Source organism: Eschrichtius robustus, chromosome 16 (genome assembly GCF_028021215.1).
Source record: "Eschrichtius robustus isolate mEscRob2 chromosome 16, mEscRob2.pri, whole genome shotgun sequence".
Taxonomy (NCBI): Eukaryota; Metazoa; Chordata; class Mammalia; order Artiodactyla; family Eschrichtiidae; genus Eschrichtius; species Eschrichtius robustus.
Window position 1 is genome coordinate 29313441 of NC_090839.1, and position 24296 is coordinate 29337736.

At 43.4% G+C, this 24296-nt stretch overlaps 1 protein-coding gene across 1 annotated transcript; it reads right to left on the reverse strand.

Annotated features, from left to right (window-relative positions):
- Positions 1–5155: 5155 nt before the first annotated feature.
- Positions 5156–16922, reverse strand: LOC137750366 (signal-regulatory protein beta-1-like). Its single transcript, XM_068524747.1, is given in 8 exon segments — positions 5156–5262; positions 8609–8665; positions 8668–8937; positions 9514–9778; positions 9780–9835; positions 15514–15674; positions 15676–15867; positions 16771–16922. Coding segments are annotated over 8 exon segments (1260 nt in total).
- Positions 16923–24296: the final 7374 nt, after the last annotated feature.

The window sequence follows — 24296 nt, forward strand, 5'->3', positions numbered from 1 at the left end:
GAATGGCATGGGGAACTGAGAAGCAGCTTTCTCTGGGATCTCTGAGTGCCTGGGTTAGCAGTGAGCTCTGGAAGAAGAGAGAGGAAGGACGAGAAGGAAACCTCAGACCTGTAAAGTGAGATAAAATGTGGGTATATTAACACAGAAGTGTCCCCACCACATATTTCCTTACATTGTTCCCAAGGGGGTGCAAGAGGACAAGATCTTAAATTTTATTTAATAGGTTAGAGACAGTTTTATATTTATAGAAAAATTGAGATGATAATACAGAGAGTTCCCATATACCCCTACACATAGTTTCCTATTATTAACAGATTACATTAATGTGGTACATTTGTTACAATTAACAATCTGATACTGGTACATTATTATTAACTGAAGTCTATATTCCATTTTTGTCTTAGCTCAGGCAGTTACAACAAGACTCTATAGACTGGGTGGCTTATAAACAACAAATTTCTCACAGTTCTAGAGGCTGGAAGTCTGAGACCAGGGTGCCAGTCTGGTCAGATTCTGGGGAGGGCCCTCATCCAGAGTGCAGACTGCCGACTTCTCCTTGTATCCTTCATGGTGGGAGGAGTGATCAGGCTCTCTAGACTCTTTTTACAAGGGCACTAATCCTATTCATGAGAACCCAACCCTCATGTGCTAATTCCCTCTCAAAGACCCCACCTCCAAATACCATCCCATCGGGGATTAGAATTGAACATACAAATTCTGGAGAAACACAAACATTCGTTCCATAACAGACTTCCTTAGCTTTTACCTAAAGTCCTTTCCTTTTCCAGGATCTCATGCAGATCCTTGTCATTTCTCCTTAGGCTCCTCTTAGTTTTGACAACTTCTCAGATTTCCTTGTTTTTGATGACCCTCACAGTTCTGAGTAGTTCTGCCCAGGTATACTGGAAAATGTCCCTCCATTGTAATCTTTTTGATGCTTTTCTCACAATTAGACTGGGGTTTGGATTTTGGGGAGGAGGTTACAGGGGAAAAGTGCCATTTTCATCACGTTACATCAAGGGTACATACTATTGAGATGATTTATGACTGTTGATGAACTCTCTATGACCTGACTGAATTGTATTTGACAGGCTTCCCCACTGTAAAGTTACTCTTTTTTCCTCCTTCATTCTGTCCTCTTTAGAAAGGAGTCACCACATGCAGTCCACACTTCAGTATTGCGGAGTTAGAGTCCCCATTCTTTAGGGTGAGGTATGTATGTAAATTATTTGGGACTTTTCTGCACAGGAGAATTTTCCCTCCTCCTCCACTTATTAATTCATTCAATTATTTGTTTACATCAATATGGACTCATAGATATTTTATATCTTGGGTTATAATCTTAGCCTATTTGGACTGCTAGAACAAAATATCACAGACTGGGTGGCTGACAACAGAGGTTTATTGTTCACAGTTCTAGAGGCTGGCAGTCGGAGATCAGGGTGGCAGCATTGTCGGGTAAGTGTCCTCTTCAGATCATAGATTTCTCACACTGCTGAAAGGGCTAGTGAACTCTGTGGAGGGGGGGGGGCCTCTTTTTTCCTCTTTTCTTTGGAATTGTGCATCTGAGACACAGAAAACGAGGATAATTATCTACTGACTCCTGTCTTCATTGGTTGAACATTGCCCTGGGAGGCATTAACTCACTTGTACATATAGATTTTGTGCATATAACAGAATGACTGAGCACATTCTTACAAGTGTTCCATGTAGAGGCAGCAGAGAAACTCCAGGGCAGAAAGTAAGAGATGCATGGTGCAATTGAGACAAGGAGCTGTGTGGGGTCTCTTTTATAAGGGCACTAATCCCATTCATGAGGGCAGAGTCCTCATGACCTAACCACCTTCCAAGGCAACACCTTCTAACACCATCACATTGGGTGTTAGGATCCTAACATGTGAATTTTGAGGAGACATTTAGATTATAGCACAATCCAATACTACTTTATTTCACTCAGATTGTTCCAGTGCCTTGGGAGCTCTTTTAGTTGGTTCTCACACACATTTGACATACTCCAATCAATGTCTGTTTTTTGTTTTGTTTTTTTCACTTACTAGTGATCTGGAAAATGTTTAATTTTTGAAAAGATTGTTTAAACACAAGGAAGAAAAAGTAGTCTTTAGCAAAAGGTCTTTAGAATACAAGAGCCAGGCGACTGACAAAGAAAAATTTTATTTTGATATCCAATATCTAGTAGAAACTAATATCCTCAATGAAGTATTCACTTAATCAATTTAAAAATGTAATGGCCTAGATATGGCAGCCACTATTCTGGCAACTGAAGACTCAGATAGTCCCTTCACTGTTAGAACTGACATCCTATTTGAGGAAGAGACACATACAGGGAGGCCTCACGTTGCATGGTCCTGACATGCATGAATTTCAGTTAGTTTAGTTAAATAATATCAGTTACCCACCCCCCCACACACATGGTTCAAATTTACCATAGTAAATTTGCCATGAAAAATTGCATAAGTACAAACTTTACCGCTAGCTCTACTTCAGTACACAAATCATATGTAACAGATGCTCATCGCAATCAATAACCGATCATGTTATTTGTTTCCAAGTCTGTAGTAATTGTTCACCGTGGCTGTTACACAGTTTAGGTACAGACAGCAAAGCATGTAGTTGTGTTGTCTCCTGTCTCTCAGTGATAAACTCACATGACATTTACAAAAATGAATAATTGCAAAAGGGAATTGGATACAAAGATGAAAGTGCAATGGAGAAACAAAAAGTGATGAAGCTGAAAGTGACATTCAAATTGAATGTAAGTGGATTATAGAAGAAATAGCTGACTCTGGGAATGTTACACTGATACTGATACAAAAATTCTAGATATATAGCCAAGAGGAACCTAATGAAGGTAAACTGACAACGTAAATGAGGAAAGTGGTGGTAACGAAAAGCTTGAAAATGTCCCAGAGGAAGTGACAACAGCAAATACTTCAAATCAAATGAAGTTTGTAAAGATTTCACAACACTGAGAGTACAAGGGGTAAAATGTTGGAATCTTGCTCAAACTTAGGAGTAATATAATTCACCAAGGCATAGAAAAGATGCTGGCTCTTTTGTAAATTATACAAGGAGAAGAAGGCAAACACTTCAAACTGCTCTTGATAAGTTCTGCAAAGAAATAAAACTCTTTAATTCTCAATGTTTCTAAGGTGTCAAGTTACAGTATACTAAATAAATATTAATTTTACTATTTTTTCATTTCCCTCTATATTTATAAATGACAGTAAGAGTCTCTAATGTTTAAAAACATTTTTGAAGGTCACATAACAGTTATTATCCCATTGATTATTAAGGTCATTTTTCAAGGTTTGTTTCCAAGTTATTTTAAGGTCCTGCTCCAACATGCAAAGTGAGAACTGCTTACATTTAGTATATCGGATAGTAGTAAGTGCTCAGGAGACAAATTAATCAGATTAAGAATTGGAATGCCGGATGAGAGACAGGTATTGATATTTTATACAGGGTGGTTTATGGAAGGTGCCTTTGATAAAGTGACATTTGAGCAGAGGCTGGAAAGAAGGGAGAGAGAGAGCCATGCAGACATTTTGGGGGAGGAAGCAGAGGAGTGATAGGATTTGACTTACATTCCCAAGGGATCACTGAAGCTGAAACAGGAAAGCCAGATAGAGACTATGACAATGGTGCAGGAAGAGATGATGGTGTCTGGAATCCGGGAGCAGTGGTGGGGGTGAGAATGTACAGATTATGGATACAACTCAGTGATGTGTTGGAGGGAGCTTGAACTGGCTCATGAGAGCCCACTGTTATGTTTTCAAGAATTTTGCAGGCTGGTTATTGAAATGTTGGTAGCTTGAAACTGGCCATCTTGGGACTCTTTACACCAAGAAATTGGCAAGTACTACCAAACAGGTTTCTTTTTTCTCTTTTGGAGAGTGGACTGTTAAACATTTACCATCTCACCTCTGGACATAAGCATTTTGAAGGTAAAATTGAATATGGGATATAAAAGAAGGAGAAATCAAGGATGATGCAAGGCTTCTGGAATGACAGCATGTGTACCATGAGCAACAGGGTTGGGAAGGATGTAAGATGTCAGAAGAACTACTGTTCCTATCACAGAGAGAGGAGAGAACACTACATTCTGAGTTGGAAGGGTAGGACATTTGGGCAAAGAGGAAGGAGAATACATTTTTTTCCTTAAAACCAAGAAGGGAGATCATGTGTACTCAAGAGGTAAAAGAGAATCTCAAAGGGTGGGGAGCTGAGTGAAGACAGGAACCCAAAAGACAGAATAACTCCTCAGAGAAAGGATATGAGTGTGTAGTTCATGGCCAAGTCCAAGGCGATGGGTGAGAGATCATCTGATCTGTGTTGATCTCACTTATTTCTCACATTCCAGGGAGATGTTGTGAGTCAGTCCCCAAAGCTACTTCCCATGATCCCTGCTCAGGACCATGTATGAAGACCCAGGTCTGGGGGCTTCAAGAACATGTGGGCAGGTCTCTATGGAGGGGAGACATTTGGAGCAGAGTTGTGGAAGCTCCCAGCTGGGTCCTTCTTCTAGACTGGGCCCCTCAGGGAGGGAAGGAGGCAGCAGACACTGAGGGTGGCACCGGCAGGGAGGAAGGAAGGAGCTGTGGGAAACAAGTTCGTATTTAATTACCTGCTCATCACTCAGGAAATATTCCCTGCATGTCTCCCACGTGCTCAGGTGTTCTCCTCCTGGGATACCTGTCCTGAGAAGATGGGCAGCCACTGAGATAGGACTCTGCCCCCTCAGTCTCCTCCCCAGGTCCTGATGCCTCTTCCCCAGCCCTTCCACTCTGACTTCTCAACTTTATTCTAAAATGAGGATTCCTTTATGATCAAAAAATTGTCTCTAGGAAGACCACCCACTCTGCTGCCCCTCATTCAGCACCCTCTGCCCACAGAACAGCTAGAAGACACCCTTTGGAAACCCCTGATCCAGCCCCCCTCCTCCAGGACCACACACACCTCCTGGGAGTTGGGCATCTCTAAGAGGGAAACAGGAAGGTATTGATGGAGGTGTCCCACCTTCTCTTAACTCCATGTGGGCCCTGACCCTGTGTGACCTGTTGGCTGCCCCCCACTACTGACCTTGTGCCTTCTAGGACAGATCTTGTCCTGCCCTCCCTCTTACCCCAACTTACAGTCAGGCCCAATGCTTCCTGTAGACAAAGATGACAGAGGCACCGACCACCAGCAGCACTTTGGGGCCTAGGAGGAGAACTACCAGGAGAGGAGAAGACAGCTCTGGGCCTGGAAATCAGGGGACAAGAGGAGCGATTAGAAGGACCACACAGGAGCCATTCCCAGGTGCCTCCACTTACTCCATCTGAGGCCACCTGGGCCCATCAGCACTCTGAGGCTTTGAACCTGCATCCTGTTCTGAGTTCAAGTTCAAGCAGAAATCAGGGTATAGACGTCCCTCATTCTCATCCACTCCCCTCTCAGGCTGCCAGGGTCCTATTACTTGAAGAGGAAATCCAGAACTGAAAATAACTGTGAGACAAGAGAAAAAGCACCAGATTCTAGTGCACAAGCTCTCACTAGGCCATCCCACCCTCACCCAGCCACCAGGAAAGGTACAGGAGATACAGACAAGGACAGCTAGCAAAGGAACCTAACAATATTAAATCCACCCTAAATTTGAGAATATTGGAAAAGTGTCCTGTAGAGAAGAGCACAGACAATAGGAAGGGGTTTCAAAGTATGCCTGATTTAAAAGAGTTGGCTCAGGATCCCCAGAATCTGTGAGTAAGTTACCTTATATATCAAAAAGAATGAGCAGCAGTGACTAAGTTAAGGATGTTGAAAGGAGCATATTATTTTGCATTTTCCGAGTGGAGCCCATGTAACCACAAAGATTCTTATAAGTAAAAGATGGAGGCAGGAGAGTCAGAGAAGGAGATGTGATGTCAGAAGCAGAGGTCAGACTGATGTGAGGCCCTTTGCCAAGGAGTGTGGGCACCTCTGGGAGGTGGAAAAGGCAAAGAAATGGATCCTCCTCTAGAGCCTTCAAAAGGAACACAGCCCAGCCACCCATTGTAGACTTCTGACCTCTAGAACAGTATGGTACTGCATTTGTCTTGTATTAAATCACCGAATGTGGTAATTATCAATACTTCCAGCGGCAACAGGGACATAATTCAAGGAGGACAGATGTGAATAAATGGACCGCCACTATTTAAAATTCATAACATCTGGCTAGAAAAGGCAAAAAGAAGGAAGAAATGTTGTTTGGCAATTGATTGGTGAAGGGAAAAAGAAAGAAGTAAGGGGAAGGGATTTAGGTTCCCGAAAGACAAAAGAAAACCAAAGAATTAGAGGGCTCAGAACTTTTCTCCCACTATCAAAACCAACCAACCAACCAAAAACTCCATTAACATATTGGACTATGCTGTACCGAGAGAAGACAGGTCCATTAAGACAGGAATATTGTAAAACAACCCAATACCAATAAAATGAACAATAAGATGTGCATCCTCCTGCCAGACTCACTGGACCCAGGACTGCCATGGCCAGAGCTCTCAGATGCCTGGGGTAGGCTGTAGGTCCCAGGCAGCAGTGTCACATAGGCATCTTACACTTTGCTCCAGCCTGCCAACCTAGACGCCCCCAAAAATCATTTCCAGCCTTACTATACTAGCAAGCATGCTGGGTCAGGCACAAGTAGGATCCAGAAGTACCAGCCCTAGTCTGAGCCCCAGCAGGAGATGGAATATTACAAAGCAAGTTCAAGTTGCTCCAAACAAGATGGTGTGGGCTCATCTCTCCTACCCTCCCTGTTAGTACAACTTGAACCCTAGAAATAACACAAGGGGTAAGCATAGGAAGACTCTGAGGTGAAAGAGGAGGCAGACCGGCTAAGAACTGGAGGAAGAACACAGGGCCCAGGCCCCCAGATCCACTCTCCTAACTCCCCAGTGGCAGGAAGAGACCCAGGTGTGGCATTAGAAAAACGAAAAAGTCCAAATCAATAATCTAAGTTCCTGCCTCAAGAAGCAAGAAAAGGAGGAGAAATATAAACATAAAGCAAGCAGAAGGGAGGAAATAATAAAGAAAGGAAGAAAAATCAATGAAGTTGGAAAAAGAAAAACAACAGAAAAATAACTGAAACAAAGAGCAGTTTCTTTTAAAAGACCAATGAAGTTGAAAAACTTCTGGTACAACTAACAAAGGAAAAAGGAGGAATGACACATTTCCCATAACAGGAATGAAACAGAGGACATCACTACAGATGCTGCAGACATCAGAAGAATAATAAGGGAATATTATGAAAACTGTACAGGCAGAAATTTGACAACTTAGAGGCAATGGAAAAAACACCTCAAAAAGCACAACCTACCACAGCTCACACAATATGAAATGTATAATTTGAATAACTCTAAATGTTTCAAATTATTTTTGTATGAAAAAGATTCTCAAGACCCAAATGGTGTCACAGGAAAATCAATGTCCTTAATCATATGACCACACAACTGGGTGTGCATAGATGACTAAGTTATTAGTGGACACAACTGTGCAATTTCTCTATATCTACTGTTTAAAGAAAGCTGTTTGTCTTCCCCTTCCTCTCTTTATTCTTCCGGGACATGGACACTCAGTGACCCAGCAATAACTTGCAGATGAGGACAACACCATATGGCATGTTAGAAGGAATGTGGGACTTTTAAAGGTCTTCTGGAGTAAAGACTTCTGGAAACCTGACTCGACTCTCTCCTGATGTTACATGACAGCCTACAAGACATGTTTCATTTATAGAAAGGGGGACTCTACATGTCCTTGGGACAATGCCCAGTTGAAGCAGAATGTGTCTGTAATTAGCATATATCTGTTGTACAGGCTGGTGGTCCCTGTCTTCAGTGACTCAGATTTGCCTTGACAGGTTAGCCCAATAACCTGGACTAAAGGCAACAAGTCTTCAACACACCCCCACCATTGCTCCCTATGTCCCTTCTGTAAACTCCAAACCCCCTGGGTGGTTGAAGCAGGAAAGGAGATCATAACTGAACTGAGATCTGCATTTAGTAAATGTGCAGTGAGCGATTGTGATCATTGCTGGTCCACTGTCACAAATCAGAGGACAAAGGAGTCCTGTGCATTGACCACTCATGGTCACCTGGGTGCCTGCTCCAAACTCAAACCTCACATTCTCAGGGTTCCCCTTACAGAATTTCACATAGTAGTAAGTGCAGACGTCTACTGGGGTGTTGTTACTTATATAGATGAAAAAGTCTAGGATTGAAGAGAGACTAGGAAGAGGTTAGAAAGAGCAAAGAGGAGGGAGGTGAGTGGACAGGGAATGCTGGATGTAATTACTATTAGTTGAAGAAAGCAAGAGGCAGGACCCTATGAACAGGATGATCTCTCTCCTTCCTTCCTTCCTTTCTTTAACTATATTTATGTCAAAATATCTAAAAAGAAGGTACCAAACTCTTATGAGTGGTGACTCTTGGAGTATGGGATTTGGGGCAGGTGAGCTTCAAAATTTTACTTTGTATTAATAGACTTCTAGATTATTCTATTATAAACATGAATTACTACTCTTAACATTTAAAAAAGATAACATTTGAAAGCCGTGTCATCGGACTGGAGGCTTCACCAGGTGTTCTCCATGTGTCCTGGTCCTTATGGGGAGCAGAGGCCTCCAGCATATGGGTTTTGTGACCGCCGGCTGTCCGTCATGCTCCACCTGGCAGGTGAGCAGCACAACCTCCCTGTGGGCAGGTGAGTTCACCAGGAGCCAGCTCGTCTGGTTAAAGGTCCCGTCCTTGTTCTCTATGAGGATTGAGGCTGTTTCTGTTTGGGATACATTTCCATTCTCCAACCAGGTCAGCTGTAGGCCCTGGGGGTAGAACTTGTTCACCTGGCAGGTGACGTTCACCTGGTTCCCTGCCGTGGGGTGTTGGGTAACCTCCAAGGTAGGCGGAACTGAAACAGTTCAGGCAGAAGCTCTGACCTTATGGAACAGACAGGTCACAGGGGAGGGGCTGGATAACGGCTTCCAGCACAGCAAGGGAGTCACCAGAGGACAGAGTCAGGCATGCAGCAGGTGTTCAAACACTAAGGGTCTCTTTGCATATGAATGAAATCATTAAGCACAGTACAGAGCACACAGTAGGTGCTCAAGGACTGGTAGCTCCTATTAAGGTTGTAATGTGTCCAATCAGCCCCTGGCATGCAGTTAGACTAAAACTGCAGCAAAATAAATGAAATCACCAGGCACATAGGGGCCTGGCTTATAGTAGGAGCTCAGTAGTTGGAGAAGCTATTGGAAAAGTAAAGGAAACTACTTAGCACAGTGTTTGGCACATGGTGGGTGTCCACCTGGCAGCTGCCATTAAAACAGTAGTGAGTGACCAGCTCATCTAGGAGCCTGGTGATGGGGCAGGACTGTCAGGAAGTAGATTCCAGGCAATTCAAGGCCTGGAGCAAAAAGCAGGGAGGAGGAGGAGCCTGGGGCCTTGGAGGCAGGTGTGGGCTTAGGCTGGTGTGAGGGGCACCTACCTCGGATGGTCTCAGATAAGTTGGCTGTCCCACGGAGAGGAGGGCCCCCTTGAAGCGTGACGTGGGCCACCTGGCAGATGACATGGGAGCAAGCATCCTCCGGGGCCAGCAGCACCTTGGTTGTGCTGGAGATGCTATAAGAAATGCTGCCTCCCTCTGGGTCCACGTTGGTCTGGGAGGCTGAGAGCTCGTTGCTATTTTTGAACCATTTCAGGGAGATGTTTCTGGAGGAGAAGCCGTGGGACTTGCAGGTGATGCTCACTGTTCTGCTCAGGTGTGACTCTCACCGCGGGGCCTGATACCACAGGAGGAGGGGGCTTGGCTACAAGAGGAACATTTATAAACAACATCATTGTGATTATCATCATAATGAAAAGCTTGTGAAAATGTTAACTCCTTGCATATATATATTATTTTTAAATTCTTCAAATAGCTCTGGGAGGGCAGTGTCATCATCATCTGACAGAGGAGACACACAGGTTCTCAGAGGTGACTCTGAGTCAGGGGCAGGGCTGACATGGAATTCCAGGCCTGAGTTCAAAGTTCACCTTCTTTCCAGGTGATTTCCCACCAATCTAGGCACAGGAACAATGGTACTGATCAGTCTTGCTGTCCTATTAACTATTCCTAGCTAGCCTCCCCTGGAAAATTTAACTACCTTCAGAGGAGTGTTTACAGAAGTAAATGCAGGGGAAGCAAGGGTTTAGTGGGACCACCATGGAAGCTAAACTAGGCTGGCCAGTGGATGAGAGGTTTCCCAGCTGTCCCCATGAAAGGGGACAGCAGGCATTATCCTTCCCAGGGTTGCAGTGAAGGTTAAATCAGGCAGTGGAAACATTTTTGCTTTGGGTAAAACACATACTTCACAAAATTAAATGCAGGTCTCTCTTTAACCCAGACTGTATTTATATCCAGAGTTGTCCCTTCAGGTATTTATAATTTACTCCATAATTTTCATTCTTTATACAAACATTCCAGTAGGACTAATGTGCCAATCCTGAATTTCCAAGTAAGGGAGCAAGGGGTGTTTTTCTGAATCCGGGTTCTTCTCTTGGGTCAAGTTTTGGGGTTGAAAAGAAGGATCACTGAATGTTGAGGGGAAAAAAGGTGGTTAATTTCTTAATTGTTATTAAATCAGAAGAGACACAGACACAGGCCTACAAAGCACCTAGAAGCACACAAATCAGCAAGTCAAAAGTGAGAGCGGTTTCTCCCTGTAGAAAGATCCTGTAGGGTGTCTTCTGATTGTTTATTATCACTCAACACCTCCTGTAAAAGTTGGCAAACAGCAAACAGTACCAATATCTGCATTTGCAAATATTTAACTTTTTTTCCTAAAACTCATCAGACATTTTGAGGACGTAGCAAGGAAGTGTTACTTGAATATGTCCAGTCACAAAATCAGCATCTTGGACATAACTAAAGGGACGAGAAGTCGTGATCAGTTACCAATTACTGAGAGTTTCTTCAGAGCCTAAGGATGGGCTCATCTCTTCATGACCCTTACTTAGTTCTTTAATGCCCCCACCAGCTCTGAGAGGGAGGGCAGGGTGTGGCCCCATTCATGGGATGAGGCTCAGGGAGGATGCAGCTGGCTAAGGACAGCCAGTGAGGAAAGGTCAGAGCACATCTCACTGTACACAGGACTCATTGATTTTGGTGTCTCTGTTCTTTATCCTTGAGCCTCAATGTCTGTTTCCATACAAAGTGATAAAAGCACCACCCTGGTAAGATGAGTGAGGATGTATGTAAAACACAGAGCCTGGCATATAGTAGGTGCTTAATCAATAACACCCATGATTGTTATCATAAGATGTGGTCATTCTTAGTTCTGAAATTACCTGTAAGTTTTTTTTAGGCAGTAAGAAGGCAAAACAAAAGCACAACGGAAGCACCAAGAAGAGCCTCAAATCCTGCTCCATGCAGCTGCCATGCAAAAATCCACATGAAAAAAGTAGTAGAAACACCAAATTATGAATCTCTCCCTCTTTTTAAAAATAATTCCCTCAGCAAAGAAGTTTGGGAAATTGACTTACAAAACATGTGAGATCACAAGCGTTTTCCTGCAGATCAGCTCTTTACAGAAGCTGGAAGCATTTCGAAAGGCAGAGGACAGATTTCGTCAGTGTCACTGTGGTGTGTTGAGGAAGGAGGGCTCTGGGCTGAGCAGGGAGTGTTTGCGGGGATTCCAGCGCCCGTTTACACACACACATGTGTAAAGATGGGAAAGTTTCCCCAGCGACGAAGCTCCAGTCTGAACAGGGTGGTGTGAGTGGGCAGGGAGCCACTCTCAGCCCAGGTGAGCTCACTGGGGAGGTGTCCCTGCCACTCCACTCGGGTTTGTTTTCTTGGGCTACTATGACCTGTCACCTTCATAGCCTATTGTGAAGCACCCACACCTTAAAGAGCTGTTCTCGTAGCCTCAGCACCAAGGAAGAGTCACCTTTGCCAGGGAAAAACCACAGCTTTCCCTCTGTGACCTCAGGGAACACATAGCTCAGGGCTCCTCTGCCCTGGCTGGGCATCAGCACCCTCTGCAGGAGTTAAAACACTCAGGCCCACGTCTGTGCAATTAAATCAGAATTTCTAGGGTGGAGATAGGGCCTTTTCAACATTTCCCAGGTGATTCCAATGAGCAGCTGAGGTTGAAAGGCACCCAGCCCCACCCCAACCCCAGTTGTACTTAGTCCTGGAGGGAAAGTGACCCATCTGAGGTCCTCTGGCTCCGGCACATCAGAGCTCACGTTGGTGGAACACATACCATGTGCCAGGTTCTACTCTAAGCTCTTGACATGTATCCCTCATTCAGTCCCTGCAGCGGCTCTGTGAGGGCGGTGCTGTCACTGATGGACGAGGACCCCGAGCCCCAATGTGAGGAGGGACTCATCAGAGGTCCCAGAGCCAGGATGGGGCAGAGCTGGGATGGGGGTCCAGGCAGGGGGCTCGGCCCAGGCTCTCAACCACTGTGCACTGAGCTCAGTGACACCCCGCCCACCCCATGCAGGGCTTCCTAGATCCTCTCCAGTCATCACAGACCTCTGAAAGGTAGCATGATTACAACCTTTTCATAGATGGGGAAACTAAAGACACAAGGCACTGAGACTTGCCCAAGACCACATAGCCTGGGAAGCCAACACCATTGCTCTGTCACCAGGCTCACTGTACCCTCAGGACATCCTGCAAAGGTTGGTGTGAATATTTACTTTCTACCCATGAGGAAATAAGGCCCAGAAAAAGGAACTGAGTCACAGCCTTGAAATAACACCTCAACTGGGGGGTCTCTACTCTGCTGGTGATTTAGACAGAGCACCTCAAATCCTTCCATCTCTCCTGAAAGGAGACCATGATGATCACCATTTTACAGATGAGAAAAACTGAGGCTGAGAGAAATGAAGGGACTGTCTCCTCACCCCCACCCCACCACTGTGTCCCACTATGTCCTGTTGCTTCAAGCTTTCATGTCCATCAACAGAGCAAGAACCCCACCTTCACGAGCCCCCACACTGACCACCACCCTCCCCTTTTCCCTCTGAGATTCTCGACTTCAAGCAACTACACGGCAGAGTGGCCTTTGAGTGCCCAGGCCTGGGGACCCTGTAGCATCAAGGGAAGACATGGGCTCCTGACACCTGAATCTAGAATATGAACTCTTGCTCACGCAGGGCCCCAAGCACCCTCCAGGGAACACCTCTCCCTCCTCATCCTCAGCTTGCAAAGCCAGGAATGGGCGTGCATGGTGCTGCTGGGATTGCAGTAGTCCCTCTCAGCTCTGTCCATTCTACCCTTCCCAGAGCTGTCCCCCGCCCCCCAGTGAAGGATCAACATCACAACAATGGGGAGAAAAAACTCCTGATGCTTTTGAGTGTGCTGAGCCCTGTCTTTCAGGAATATTTCAGCACATCATGAGACACTGCAGTATCTGTCCGATCTGGGTTGTAAAGCTAACCATGCTTCCCACATGAGATTTTTTAAAAATGCTTATTGCTGAAGAAGAGAACAATACAAGATTTTAAAAGGAGAGGGTGGAGTTTTCTCCATAGAGTGACAGGCACAGCTGGGGGTGCAGAGAGCAGAGCTGTGAGTCAGGCTGCTTGGGGTTCAGTCTTGGCTCCCCTACCTGCTCACCAGCCAGGTCCCCTCCCTGAGTTTCAGTTAGGGTAAAAGGAGAATAGACGCCCCCTCCCTCAGAGCACTGATTGTAAGGGTAAATGCCATGAGGAAGATTCAGCATCTGACAGGTTGCTGCTCTCTGGTCTCCTCCCCTCCCTCCTTTCTCATCCAGGGAATCATCTGGGCAGGCGGCTTGGAGAAGAGGGTGAGCAGCCTCCTGGGAGGCAGCAGATCTGAGTGGTGGTGGAGCCACTTACTACCTGTGATTGGCTGGGCAAGGGACGAAACATCTGGGGAATTTAGTAATAGCTACAAAATCAGGATAAAGCCATCTGCCCTTCCCATGTCTAGGGGTTGTGTGGAGACTCAATTGCTACCACATCTATGAGGGAAACTTGGCAATATCCTCACAAATTAAAATACACATACCCCCTGACCGAGCAATGCCACTTTCAGTGGGCATCTCCCACTTGATTAGAGTGATGCCTGGACATATTTATCCACTGCATTGCTGTTTTAATGACCTAAACTTGGGAACAACTTATTATCCATAAACGAAAGAGTGTAAAATGAAAGATGCTATCACCATACATTGGTGTGTATGTAGCTGTTGAAACAAAAAACAGCTCCTTAGGTGCTGACATGAATGCTTGATTTGGGATGATGTGGCTAAAGGTTGTGAAAGGTTTCCAGTCACCTGAGGCCTTAGGGACTGAATGAGATGACCATTCTGAACTTTTGGAAAACCAAGAAAAAAAAAGGGAAGGTGCTGACTCCTTGTTCAATGGTTAGGTGTAAAAAGTTCTATTCAACACCTACTATGCACCAGGCCCTTCCATGGAAAGAGTATCCAAACCCAGGGCAAGAAGGAGCCTTCCTGGAATCAGATCGGGTTCTGAGTGATCCCCTCACTCACTGGCCATGTGACAATGAACAAGGCCCCTGACACCTATTGGCTGCAGGCCCCCCATCTGTACTTGGAGAATGGGCTGGATGGGTCTAAGCTTCATCGTGTGCTGACATTTTAGGATTCAGGATCCTGGGCCTCTGGCAGAAAACCCTAACTAAGAACCTTTTTTGCCTCAAAGAGTTGAACAATATGTCACCCAAATGGGGAACCACTCTCTGGGGGCAAACATTCTGAGATGACCCAGCTCTGCTTAGAGTCTTCAGTAACTGAGTTGGTCCTTGAATCACATGAGGATTTTCTGGCAAGACCCCCAGCAAACACCCAACCTCTGGGCATCTCCACCAACCAGGGCTTTCAGACTAAATAATAAGCCTGTGTCTTTAAGGACTTTCTTTTCTCAGTGTGATGTTTCTAAAGACAAATAAAGAAAAATAATCCCCCCACACTTACAATACCTTATACCCCCGTCTAGGATAGATTTCTCCTCGTTGGAAGGAAAGAGAACATAAGCTTCATGTGAGAAGAGCCCTTGTTTGCTTTGTTAACTGGTAATTCTACAGCATCCAGAGCAGGGCCTGGTACACAGTAGGTGCTCAATAGGTGCTGAATAAAGAGAAGACTCAGCCACATTGAGGGGAGCACTCTCTGGAGGCAGAAAGTGAGGTCTATGACAGAGCAAGTCACTCAGATTTTCAGCTTCCTCATCCCTGGAGCCAAAGAGCTAGATGGGATTGAAAAGACAAGGGCTATGGAGCCAGGCAGACTTGCCCTACCTTTACCCATCATGGGGCCTTGAGCAAATAGCATGACCTCTCCAGGCCTCAACTTCCCTGATCTGTAGAAGGTAGTAAAATCAGCCAGGTCATGAATATAAGCACCCACTGCCACTCCAGATTCATAATTTTGGCTCAAAGAGTGGAGGGCATTCTTGTTGACATGCTGTCACAGACCAGAGGATGAGGAGTCTACGCCATACTCACCACTCACAGTGAGCTGAGTGCCTGGTCCAGACTTATACTCCACATCGCCAAGGCTCCATCTCCAGAACTTGACACAATAGTAGACACCAGTGTCTGCTGGGGTGATGTTACTGATGTGGATTGAAAAGTCCCTGTTGTTTCTCCTTGTGGTGTCTGAAACGTGTTACTCGGGGGAAGTGTCCTTCTTTGTCGTTGTAGATTAACTCCTGGCCTGGCCTGCTCCCCTGAACCACTTGATAGGCCCCATGGGGGAAGAGGAAGGTTAAGGTACAGTGCAGAGTGGCTGTCTCTCCAGCCACAGCTGACACTGACCTCTCAGGCTGAATCAACTGTAGCTTCTCCTCACCTGCCACTCTTGCAAGGAGACACAAAGCAGTTATTCATTCATCCTTATGTGATCCTGTAGGTTTTCTCAAGTGTTTATCAACAACAGCTTTCATTGACTGAGCGCACCATGAGCAGGTCTTGAACTCAGTCCACTGCACGTGTATCACATGTAACCTTCACAATAAACCTGTAACGTGAGACCTATTACAAAAGAGGAAACTGAGGCACAGAGAGGTTAAATAACATGGCAAAGAGTAGGTTTAAGTACCTGAGCCCTCTTTGCAAGTGTCATGCTTCACCAAATATTTCTGGCTGTCCACTTTCTGGCCTCATGGAGTGTTTCACTTTTTGGACTTCTGCATTGGGTGGGACTATGGCATTTTTAAGACCACTGAGTTGTGAGCAGAAATGATGGCTATATTTTGTGGGTTATGGATTTAATTGCAAGAAGCTTTATGGATCAACTTCCCTGTTCCACAAAGATCTATATGCTCATGATGTGGTTGGCTCCATCAACCTGGGTACTTGAGTGACAGTGATGTGCAAGCTCCCAACTTGCAATGAACTTGGAGTTTAATAAGAAATAAAAGATCGTTGCAAGTCCTTGGGATTTTTTTCCCATAGCATGGTCATGTTATATTAGTTTCCTAATGCTGCTGTAACAAATTACCAAAAATTTAGTGGCTTAAAAAAACAGAAATGTATTATCCTATAGTTCTGCAGGACAGAAGGCCAAATTTGGTATTACTGAGCAGGAGGAAACTGGGAGTCTGCTTGTGGATACAAACACTAGCAGCAGCCATTTGCGGGGACTTGTTCTACCACAAGGACCCTGGTGATGTCAAGTGCCATTTTAGAGCCCTACCTTTAGCCTACAATTGCCAGTGGCTTACCCACCCACCAGTGGGTTGGCACTAGTCCCAGGACAACCCAAGCTGCTCAGCCAGCTGCACAGGAACTGAGCCCTGCTCACCAGAAGGCCAGAACCAGCACAAGGCACCCCCGGGCCACACGACCACCTGTGCCAAAACTTGGCCCTGTTGCCAATGGGCTGGCACCCGCCCTGGGATGCCCAGGGCCATGCATCCAGCCTTGCCAGGATCAAGTCCTGCCTACCAAAATGCCAGGAGCCACCTCATGATGCAGGGCCAGGTAGCTAACCAGGCTGGATGCTAGCCTGCATGATCCAGCCTGCATGCTACCTGCATGATCACAATAGTCATCTCTGCCACAACAGGAGGGCCCACGCAGACCACAGAGGGGGCACCCCTAGACCATAAACCTCTGGTCACAAGGAGTATACTGCTGGGCCCCACAGGACTTCTCCTATACAAGGCCACTTCTCTAAGTTAGAGAAACTTAACTAACCTATCTAATACATAGAAATAAAAACAGAGAATTAAGCAAAATGAGGAGACAGAGGAATGTGTTCCAAATGAAGGAACAAGATAAAACTCCAGAAGAAGAACTAAGCAAAGTGTAGGTAAGTGATCTACCTGTAAAGAGTTCAATGTAATGATCATGAAGATGCTCAAATACTTGAAAGAAGAATTGATGAACATTGTGAGAATTTTAACAAGCTGTTAGAAAACATAGAGAAGAAACAAACAGAGCTGAAGAATATAAAACATTAAGTAAAAAATAGAAGGAATCAACAGTAGACTAGATGATACAGAGGAACAGATCAGCAAATTGGAAGACCCAGTAGTGGAAATCACCCAAACTGAACAGAAAAAAGGACTTTAAAATGTGAAGATTGTTTAAAAAGACCTCTGGAACAACAGCAACCATACTAACATTCACATTATAGAGGTCCCAGAAGAAGAGAGAGAGAAAGAGGCAGAGAACTTCTTTGAAGAAATAATAGTCAATAACTTTCCTAAAATGGAGAAGGAAACAGACATCCAGGTCTAGGAATCACAGAGTCCCAATCAAGATAAACCCAAAGAGGTTCACACCAAGACACATTATATTTAAAATATCAAAAATTAAAGATAAAAAGAGGATCTTGGAAAACAACAAGGGATAAACAATAAGGACCTGCTGTATAGCACAGGGAACTATATTCAATATCTTATAATAACCTATAATGGAAAAGAAAATGAAAAAGAATACATATATATATATACATATGTATATGTATCACTGATTCACTTTGCTGAAACACTGTAAATCAACTATACTTCAATAAAAAAAGAACCTTTTCCCAGAGCCAGTGGAGTGGCTTTGCATCTCATCATAAGCCACCTCTGCCCATCCCCCTAGCCCTCCAAGGGGCACCTGCACAGGAATCTGAGAAATCCTTTTCCAGAGTTCTAGAATGGAGACTGAAGGGTACCCAAAGATGCAAAGAAATAGAGAAATCCAGAGAGATCAAATAAGGTCACCAACAAATAAGATGATGGCTAAGGAGCCAGAAGTCACCATAATAGTGCCTCCCCAGGTTCAAGTTCCACCAGAGAGCCTTGATGAAGACTGTAGAAGACATTGAGACCAGGCCATGAAGGAATCCTCTCAACCCTGCAGCCTTCAGGCAGAAGTTCCAGAAAAAAAAAAGAATTCTGACAGAGGAAAGAAAAAAAGAGGATCATAAAAGCAGCAAGAGAAAAGCAATACAAGGGACTCCTGCAATACTATGAGCCAACTTTTAAGCAGAAGCATTACAGGCCAGTAGAGAGTGGCATAATATAGAAATATTCAAAGGAACTGAAAGGAAAAACTTACAACCAAGAATAATCTACCCAGCTATGCTAAATTCAGTTCTGAGGGAGAGAACAAGAGTTTTATTGACAAGCAAAAGCTGAAAGAGTTCAGGAGCACTAAGCCAGCTTTGCAAGAAATGTTAAAGTAGAAAAGACCACAACTCTAAGTAGAAAAGATCACAACTAAAAATATAAGAGTTACAAAAGGAAAAATCTCATTGGTAAAGGTAAACATACAGCAAAGGTGGTAGGTAAACCACTTATAAATCTAGCAGAAAGTTTAAAAGATGAAATCAGTAAAATCATCTATATCCACAGTAAGTAATTAATGGATACACAAAACAAAAAGATGTAAAATATGATGTTAAAAACATTAAATGTGACATGGAGGGAATAAAAATGCATGGTGGTTCAAATGTGTTCAAACTTAACAGATCATCAACTTAAAGCAATTACATATATTTCACATAGTTTACATATATATTTATTCACACATATATTTATATTACATTTATATATTATTATATTACATATATAATATATATATATATGTGTGTCCATATTTATATTTATATATAGTTATATATGAACCTCATGGTAACCACAAACCAAAAATCTATAACAGATACACACACACACAAAGAGGAAGGAATCTAAACATAACACGAAAGATAGTGATCAAATCACAAGAGTAGACAGAAAAAGAAGACAGGAACAAAAAAGAAATATGGAGCAACCAGAAAACAACAAAGTTGTAATAATATATACCTATCAGTAATTATTTTAAATGTAATTTGGCTAAATATTTCACTCAAAAGACATAGAGTGCTGAATGGATACAAATACAAGACCAATATATGCTGCCTACAAAGACTCACTTCAGCTATAAAGACACACACAGACTGAAAGTGAGGGGATGGAAAAAAGTATTCCACGAAAATGTAAATGCTGTGATGGCAATACTTATACAAAATTGACTTTAAAACAAATACTGTAATAAGAGACAAAGGAGAACATTACATAATGATAAAGAGACCAATCCAAAAGGAGAGATAAAAATTATAAATATGCATGTATTCAATACAGCAGCATCTAAATACATAAAGCAAATATTAACAAACATGAAGGCAGAAATTGACAGTAACACAATAATAGTAGGGGACCTTAATACCCTACTTATATCAATGTATAAATCATCCTGACAGAAAACCAATGAGGAAACTCTGGCCTTAAAAATACATTAAGAACAGAAATATAAAGAACATTCCATCCAAAAGCAGCAGAATACATATTCTTTTCAAGTACACATGGAACATTCTATAGGATCGATCCCATGCTTGACCACAAAACAAGTCTCAACAAATTTAAGAAGATTGAAATCATATCAAGCATCTTTTCCAATCACAAAAGTAAGAGACCAGAAAGCAAATATAAGAGAAAAAAATTGAAGAAAAAAATATACACGTGGAGACTAAACAATATGCTACTAAACAACTAATGGGTCACTGAAGAACTCAAAGAGGAAATCAAAAAGTAACTGGGGAGAAATGAAATGGAAATGCAATCATCCGAAATCTGTAGAACACAGCAAAAGCAGTTCCAAGAGGGAACATTTTAGGGATACAAGCATACCTTTGAAAAAAAAGTCTCAACAATCTAACTTTATATCTAAAGGAACTAGAAAAAGAAGAACAAACAAAACACAAAGTATATAGAAAGAAAGAAAAAGAAAGAAAGAAAGAAAGAAAGAAAGAAAGAAAGAAAGAAAGAAAGAAAGAAAGAAAGAAATAATATCAGAGCAGAAAGAACTGTAATTAATAGATACTGAAAAAACAATAGAAAAGATCAATGAAACTAAACAAAATTGATAAACCTTTAGCCAGACTCATCAAGAAAAAAAGAGAGGACCCAAACAAATAAAATTAGAAATAAAATTAGAAAGATAAGATACAACCCACCACAGAAATACAAAGGTCATAAGAGATCACTATGAAAAATCATAGACCAATAAAATGGACAATCTAGAAGAAATGGATAAATACCTAGAAATGTGCAATCTCCCAGACTGAATCAGGAAGAAAGAGAAAATACGAACAGAACATATACCATATAACTGAATCTGTAATAAAAAATTCCCAACAAACAAAAGTCCAGGACCAGATAGCTTCACAGAGAATTCTAACAAACATTTAAAAAAGAGTTAACACCTGTCTTTCTCAAACTATTCCAAAAAAATTAAAGAGGAAGAAACACTTCTGAACTCATTTTATGAGGTCACCATCACCCTGATACAAAACCAGGAAAAGACACTACAGAAAAAATAAAAGAAAATTGCAGCCCAATATCACTGATTAACATAAATGCAAAAATCCTCAAAAAAAGTTAGCAAACCAAATTCAACAATACATTAAGAAGATTACACTAGGGAGAGAGGAGAAGATGGAGGAAGAGTAAGACGCGGAGATCACCTTCCTCCCCACAAATACAACAGAAATACATCTACACGTGGAACTGCTCCTATAGAACACCCACTGAACGCTGGCAGAAGACCTCAGACCTCCGAAAACGCAAGAAACTCCCCACGTACCTGGGTAGGGCAAAAGAAAAAAGAAACAACAGAGACAAAAGAATAGGGATGGGACCTGCACCAGTGGGAGGGAGCTGTGAAGGAGGAAAGGTTTCCACATACTAGGAAGACCCTTCGTGGGTGGAGACTACGAGGGGCAGAGGGGGGAAGCTTCGGAGCCATGAAGGAGAGCGCAGCCACAGGGGTACGGAGGGCAAAGCGGAGAGATTCCCGCACAGAGGATCGGAGCCAACGGCCAACACTCACCAGCCCGAGAGGCTTGTCTGCTCAACCACCGGGGCGGGCAGGGGCTGGGAGCTGAGGCTCCGGCTTCAGTCGGATCCCAGGGAGAGGACTGGGGTTGGCGGCGTGAGCACAGCCTGAAGGGGTTAGCGCACCACAGCTAGCCGGGAGGGAGTCCGGTAAAATGTCTGCAGCTGCCGAACAGGCAAGAGACTTTTTCTTGCCTCTTTGTTTCCTGGTGTGTGAGGAGAGGGGATTCAGAGCGCCGCCTAAACGAGCTCCAGAGATGGGCGCGAGCCGCGGCTATCAGCACGGACCCCAGAGACGGGCATGAAATGCTAAGGCTGCTGCTGCCTCCACCAAGAAGCCTGTGTGCAAGTACAGGTCACTATCCACACCGGCCCTCGCAGGAGCCTGTGCAGCCTGCTACCGCCAGGGTCCCGTGATCCAGGGACAACTTCGCCGGGAGAACGCACGGAGCGCCTCAGGCTGCTGCAACGTCACGCAGGCCTCTGTCACTGCAGGCTCGCCCCGCATCCAAACCCTTCCCTCTCCCCGGCTGGAGTGAGCCAGAGCCCCCAAAGCAGCTGCTCCTTTAACCCCGTCCTGTCTGAGCGAAGAACAGATGCCCTCAGGCAACCTACACGCAGAGGCGGGTCCAAATCCAAAGCTGAAACCCGGGAGCTGTGCGAACAAAGAAGAGAAAGGGAAATTTCTCCCAGCAGCCTCAGAAGCAGTGGATTAAAGCTCCACAAACAACTTGATGCACCTGCATCTGTGGAATACCTGAATAGACAATGAATCATCCCAAATTGAGGAGGTGGACTTTAGGAGCAAGATATATTATTTTTTCCCCTTTTCCTCTTTTTGTGAGTGTGTATGTGTATGCTTCTGTGTGAGATTTTGTCTGCATAGCTTTGCTTTCACCATTTGTCCTAGGGTTCTGCCCATCTGCTTTTTGTTTTTCTTTCACTTTAACAATTTCTTTTTCTTTTTTTCTTAATAATTATTTTTTATTTTTTATTTTAATAACTTTATTTTATTTTATCTTACTTTATTTTATTTTATCCTCTTTCATTTTTTTTTCCTTCTATTTTTTCTCCCTTTTATTCTGAGCCATGTGGATGAAAGGCTCTGGGTGCTCCAGCCAGGCATCAGGGCTGTGCCTCTGAGGTGGGAGAGCCAACTTCAGGACACTGGTCCACAAGAGAACTCCCAGCTCTATGTAATACCAAACAATGAAAATCTCCCAGAGATCTCCATCTCAACACCAAGACCCAGCTTCACTCAACGACCAGCAAGCTATAGTGCTGGACACCCTATACCAAACAACTAGCAAGACAGTAACACAGCCCCATCCATTAGCAGAGAGGCTGCCTAAAATCATAGTAAGGCCACAGACACCCCAAAACACACCACCAGACGTGGACCTGCCCACCAGAAAGACAAGAACCAGCCTCATCCACCGGAACACAGGCACTAGTCCCCTCCACCAGGAAGCCTACACAACCCACTGAACCAACCTTAGCCACTGGGGACAGATACCAAAAACAACAGGAACTATGAACCTGCAGCCTGCGAAAAGGAGACGCCAAACACAGTAAGATAAGCAAAATGAGAAGGCAGAAAAACACACAGCAGATAAAGGAGCAAGGTAAAAACACCCGACCTAAAAAATGAAGAGGAAATAGGTAGTCTACCTGAAAAAGAATTCAGAATAATGATAATAAAGATGATGTAAAATCTTGGAAATAGAATAGACAAAATGCAAGAAACATTTAACAAGGACCTAGAAGAACTAAAGAGGAACCAAGCAATGATGAAAAACACAATAAATGAAATTTAAAATACTCTAGAAGGGATCAATAGCAGAATAATTGAGGCAGAAGAACGGATAAGTGACTTGGAAGATAAAATAGTGGAAATAACTACTGCAGAGCAGAATAAAGAAAAAAGAATGAAAAGAACTGAGGACAGTCTCAGAGACCTCTGGGACAACATTAAACGCACCAACATTCGAATTATAGGGGTCCCAGAAGAAGAAGAGAAAAAGAAAGGGACTGAGAAAATATTTGAAGAGATTATAGTTGAAAACTTCCCTAATATGGGAAAGGAAATAGTTAATCAAGTGCTGGAAGCACAGAGAATCCCATACGGTATAAATCCAAGGAGAAACACGCCAAAACACATATTAATCAAACTATCAAAAATTAAATATAAAAAACATATTAAAAGCAGAAAGGGAAAAACAACAAATAACACCCAAGGGAATCCCCATAAGTTTAACAGCTGATCTTTCAGCAGAAACTCTGCAAGCCAGAAGGGAGTGGCAGAACATATTTAAAGTGATGAAGGAGAAAAACCTACAACCAAGATTACTCTACCCAGCAAGGATCTCATTCAGATGTGATGGAGAAATTAAAACCTTTACAGACAAGCAAAAGCTGAGAAAGTTCAGCACCACCAAACCAACTTTACAACAAATACTAAAGGAACTTCTCTGGACAAGAAACACAAGAGAAGGAAAACACCTACAAAAACAAACCCAAAACATTTAAGAAAATGGGAATAGGAACATACATATCAATAATTACCTGAAATGTAAATGGATTAAATGCTCCCACCAAAAGACACAGACTGGCTGAATGGATACAAAAACAGTACCCATATATATGCTGTCTACAAGAGACCCACTTCAGACCTAGGGACACATACAGACTGAAAGTGAGGGGATGGAAAAAGATATTCCATGCCAATGGAAATCAAAAGAAAGCTGGAGTAGCAATTCTCATATCAGACAAAATAGACTTTAAAATAAAGACTATTACAAGAGACAAAGAAGGACACTATATAATGGTCAAGGGATCGATTCAAGAAGAAGATATAACAATTGTAAATATTTATGGACCCAACATAGGAGCACCTCAATACATAAGGCAAATACT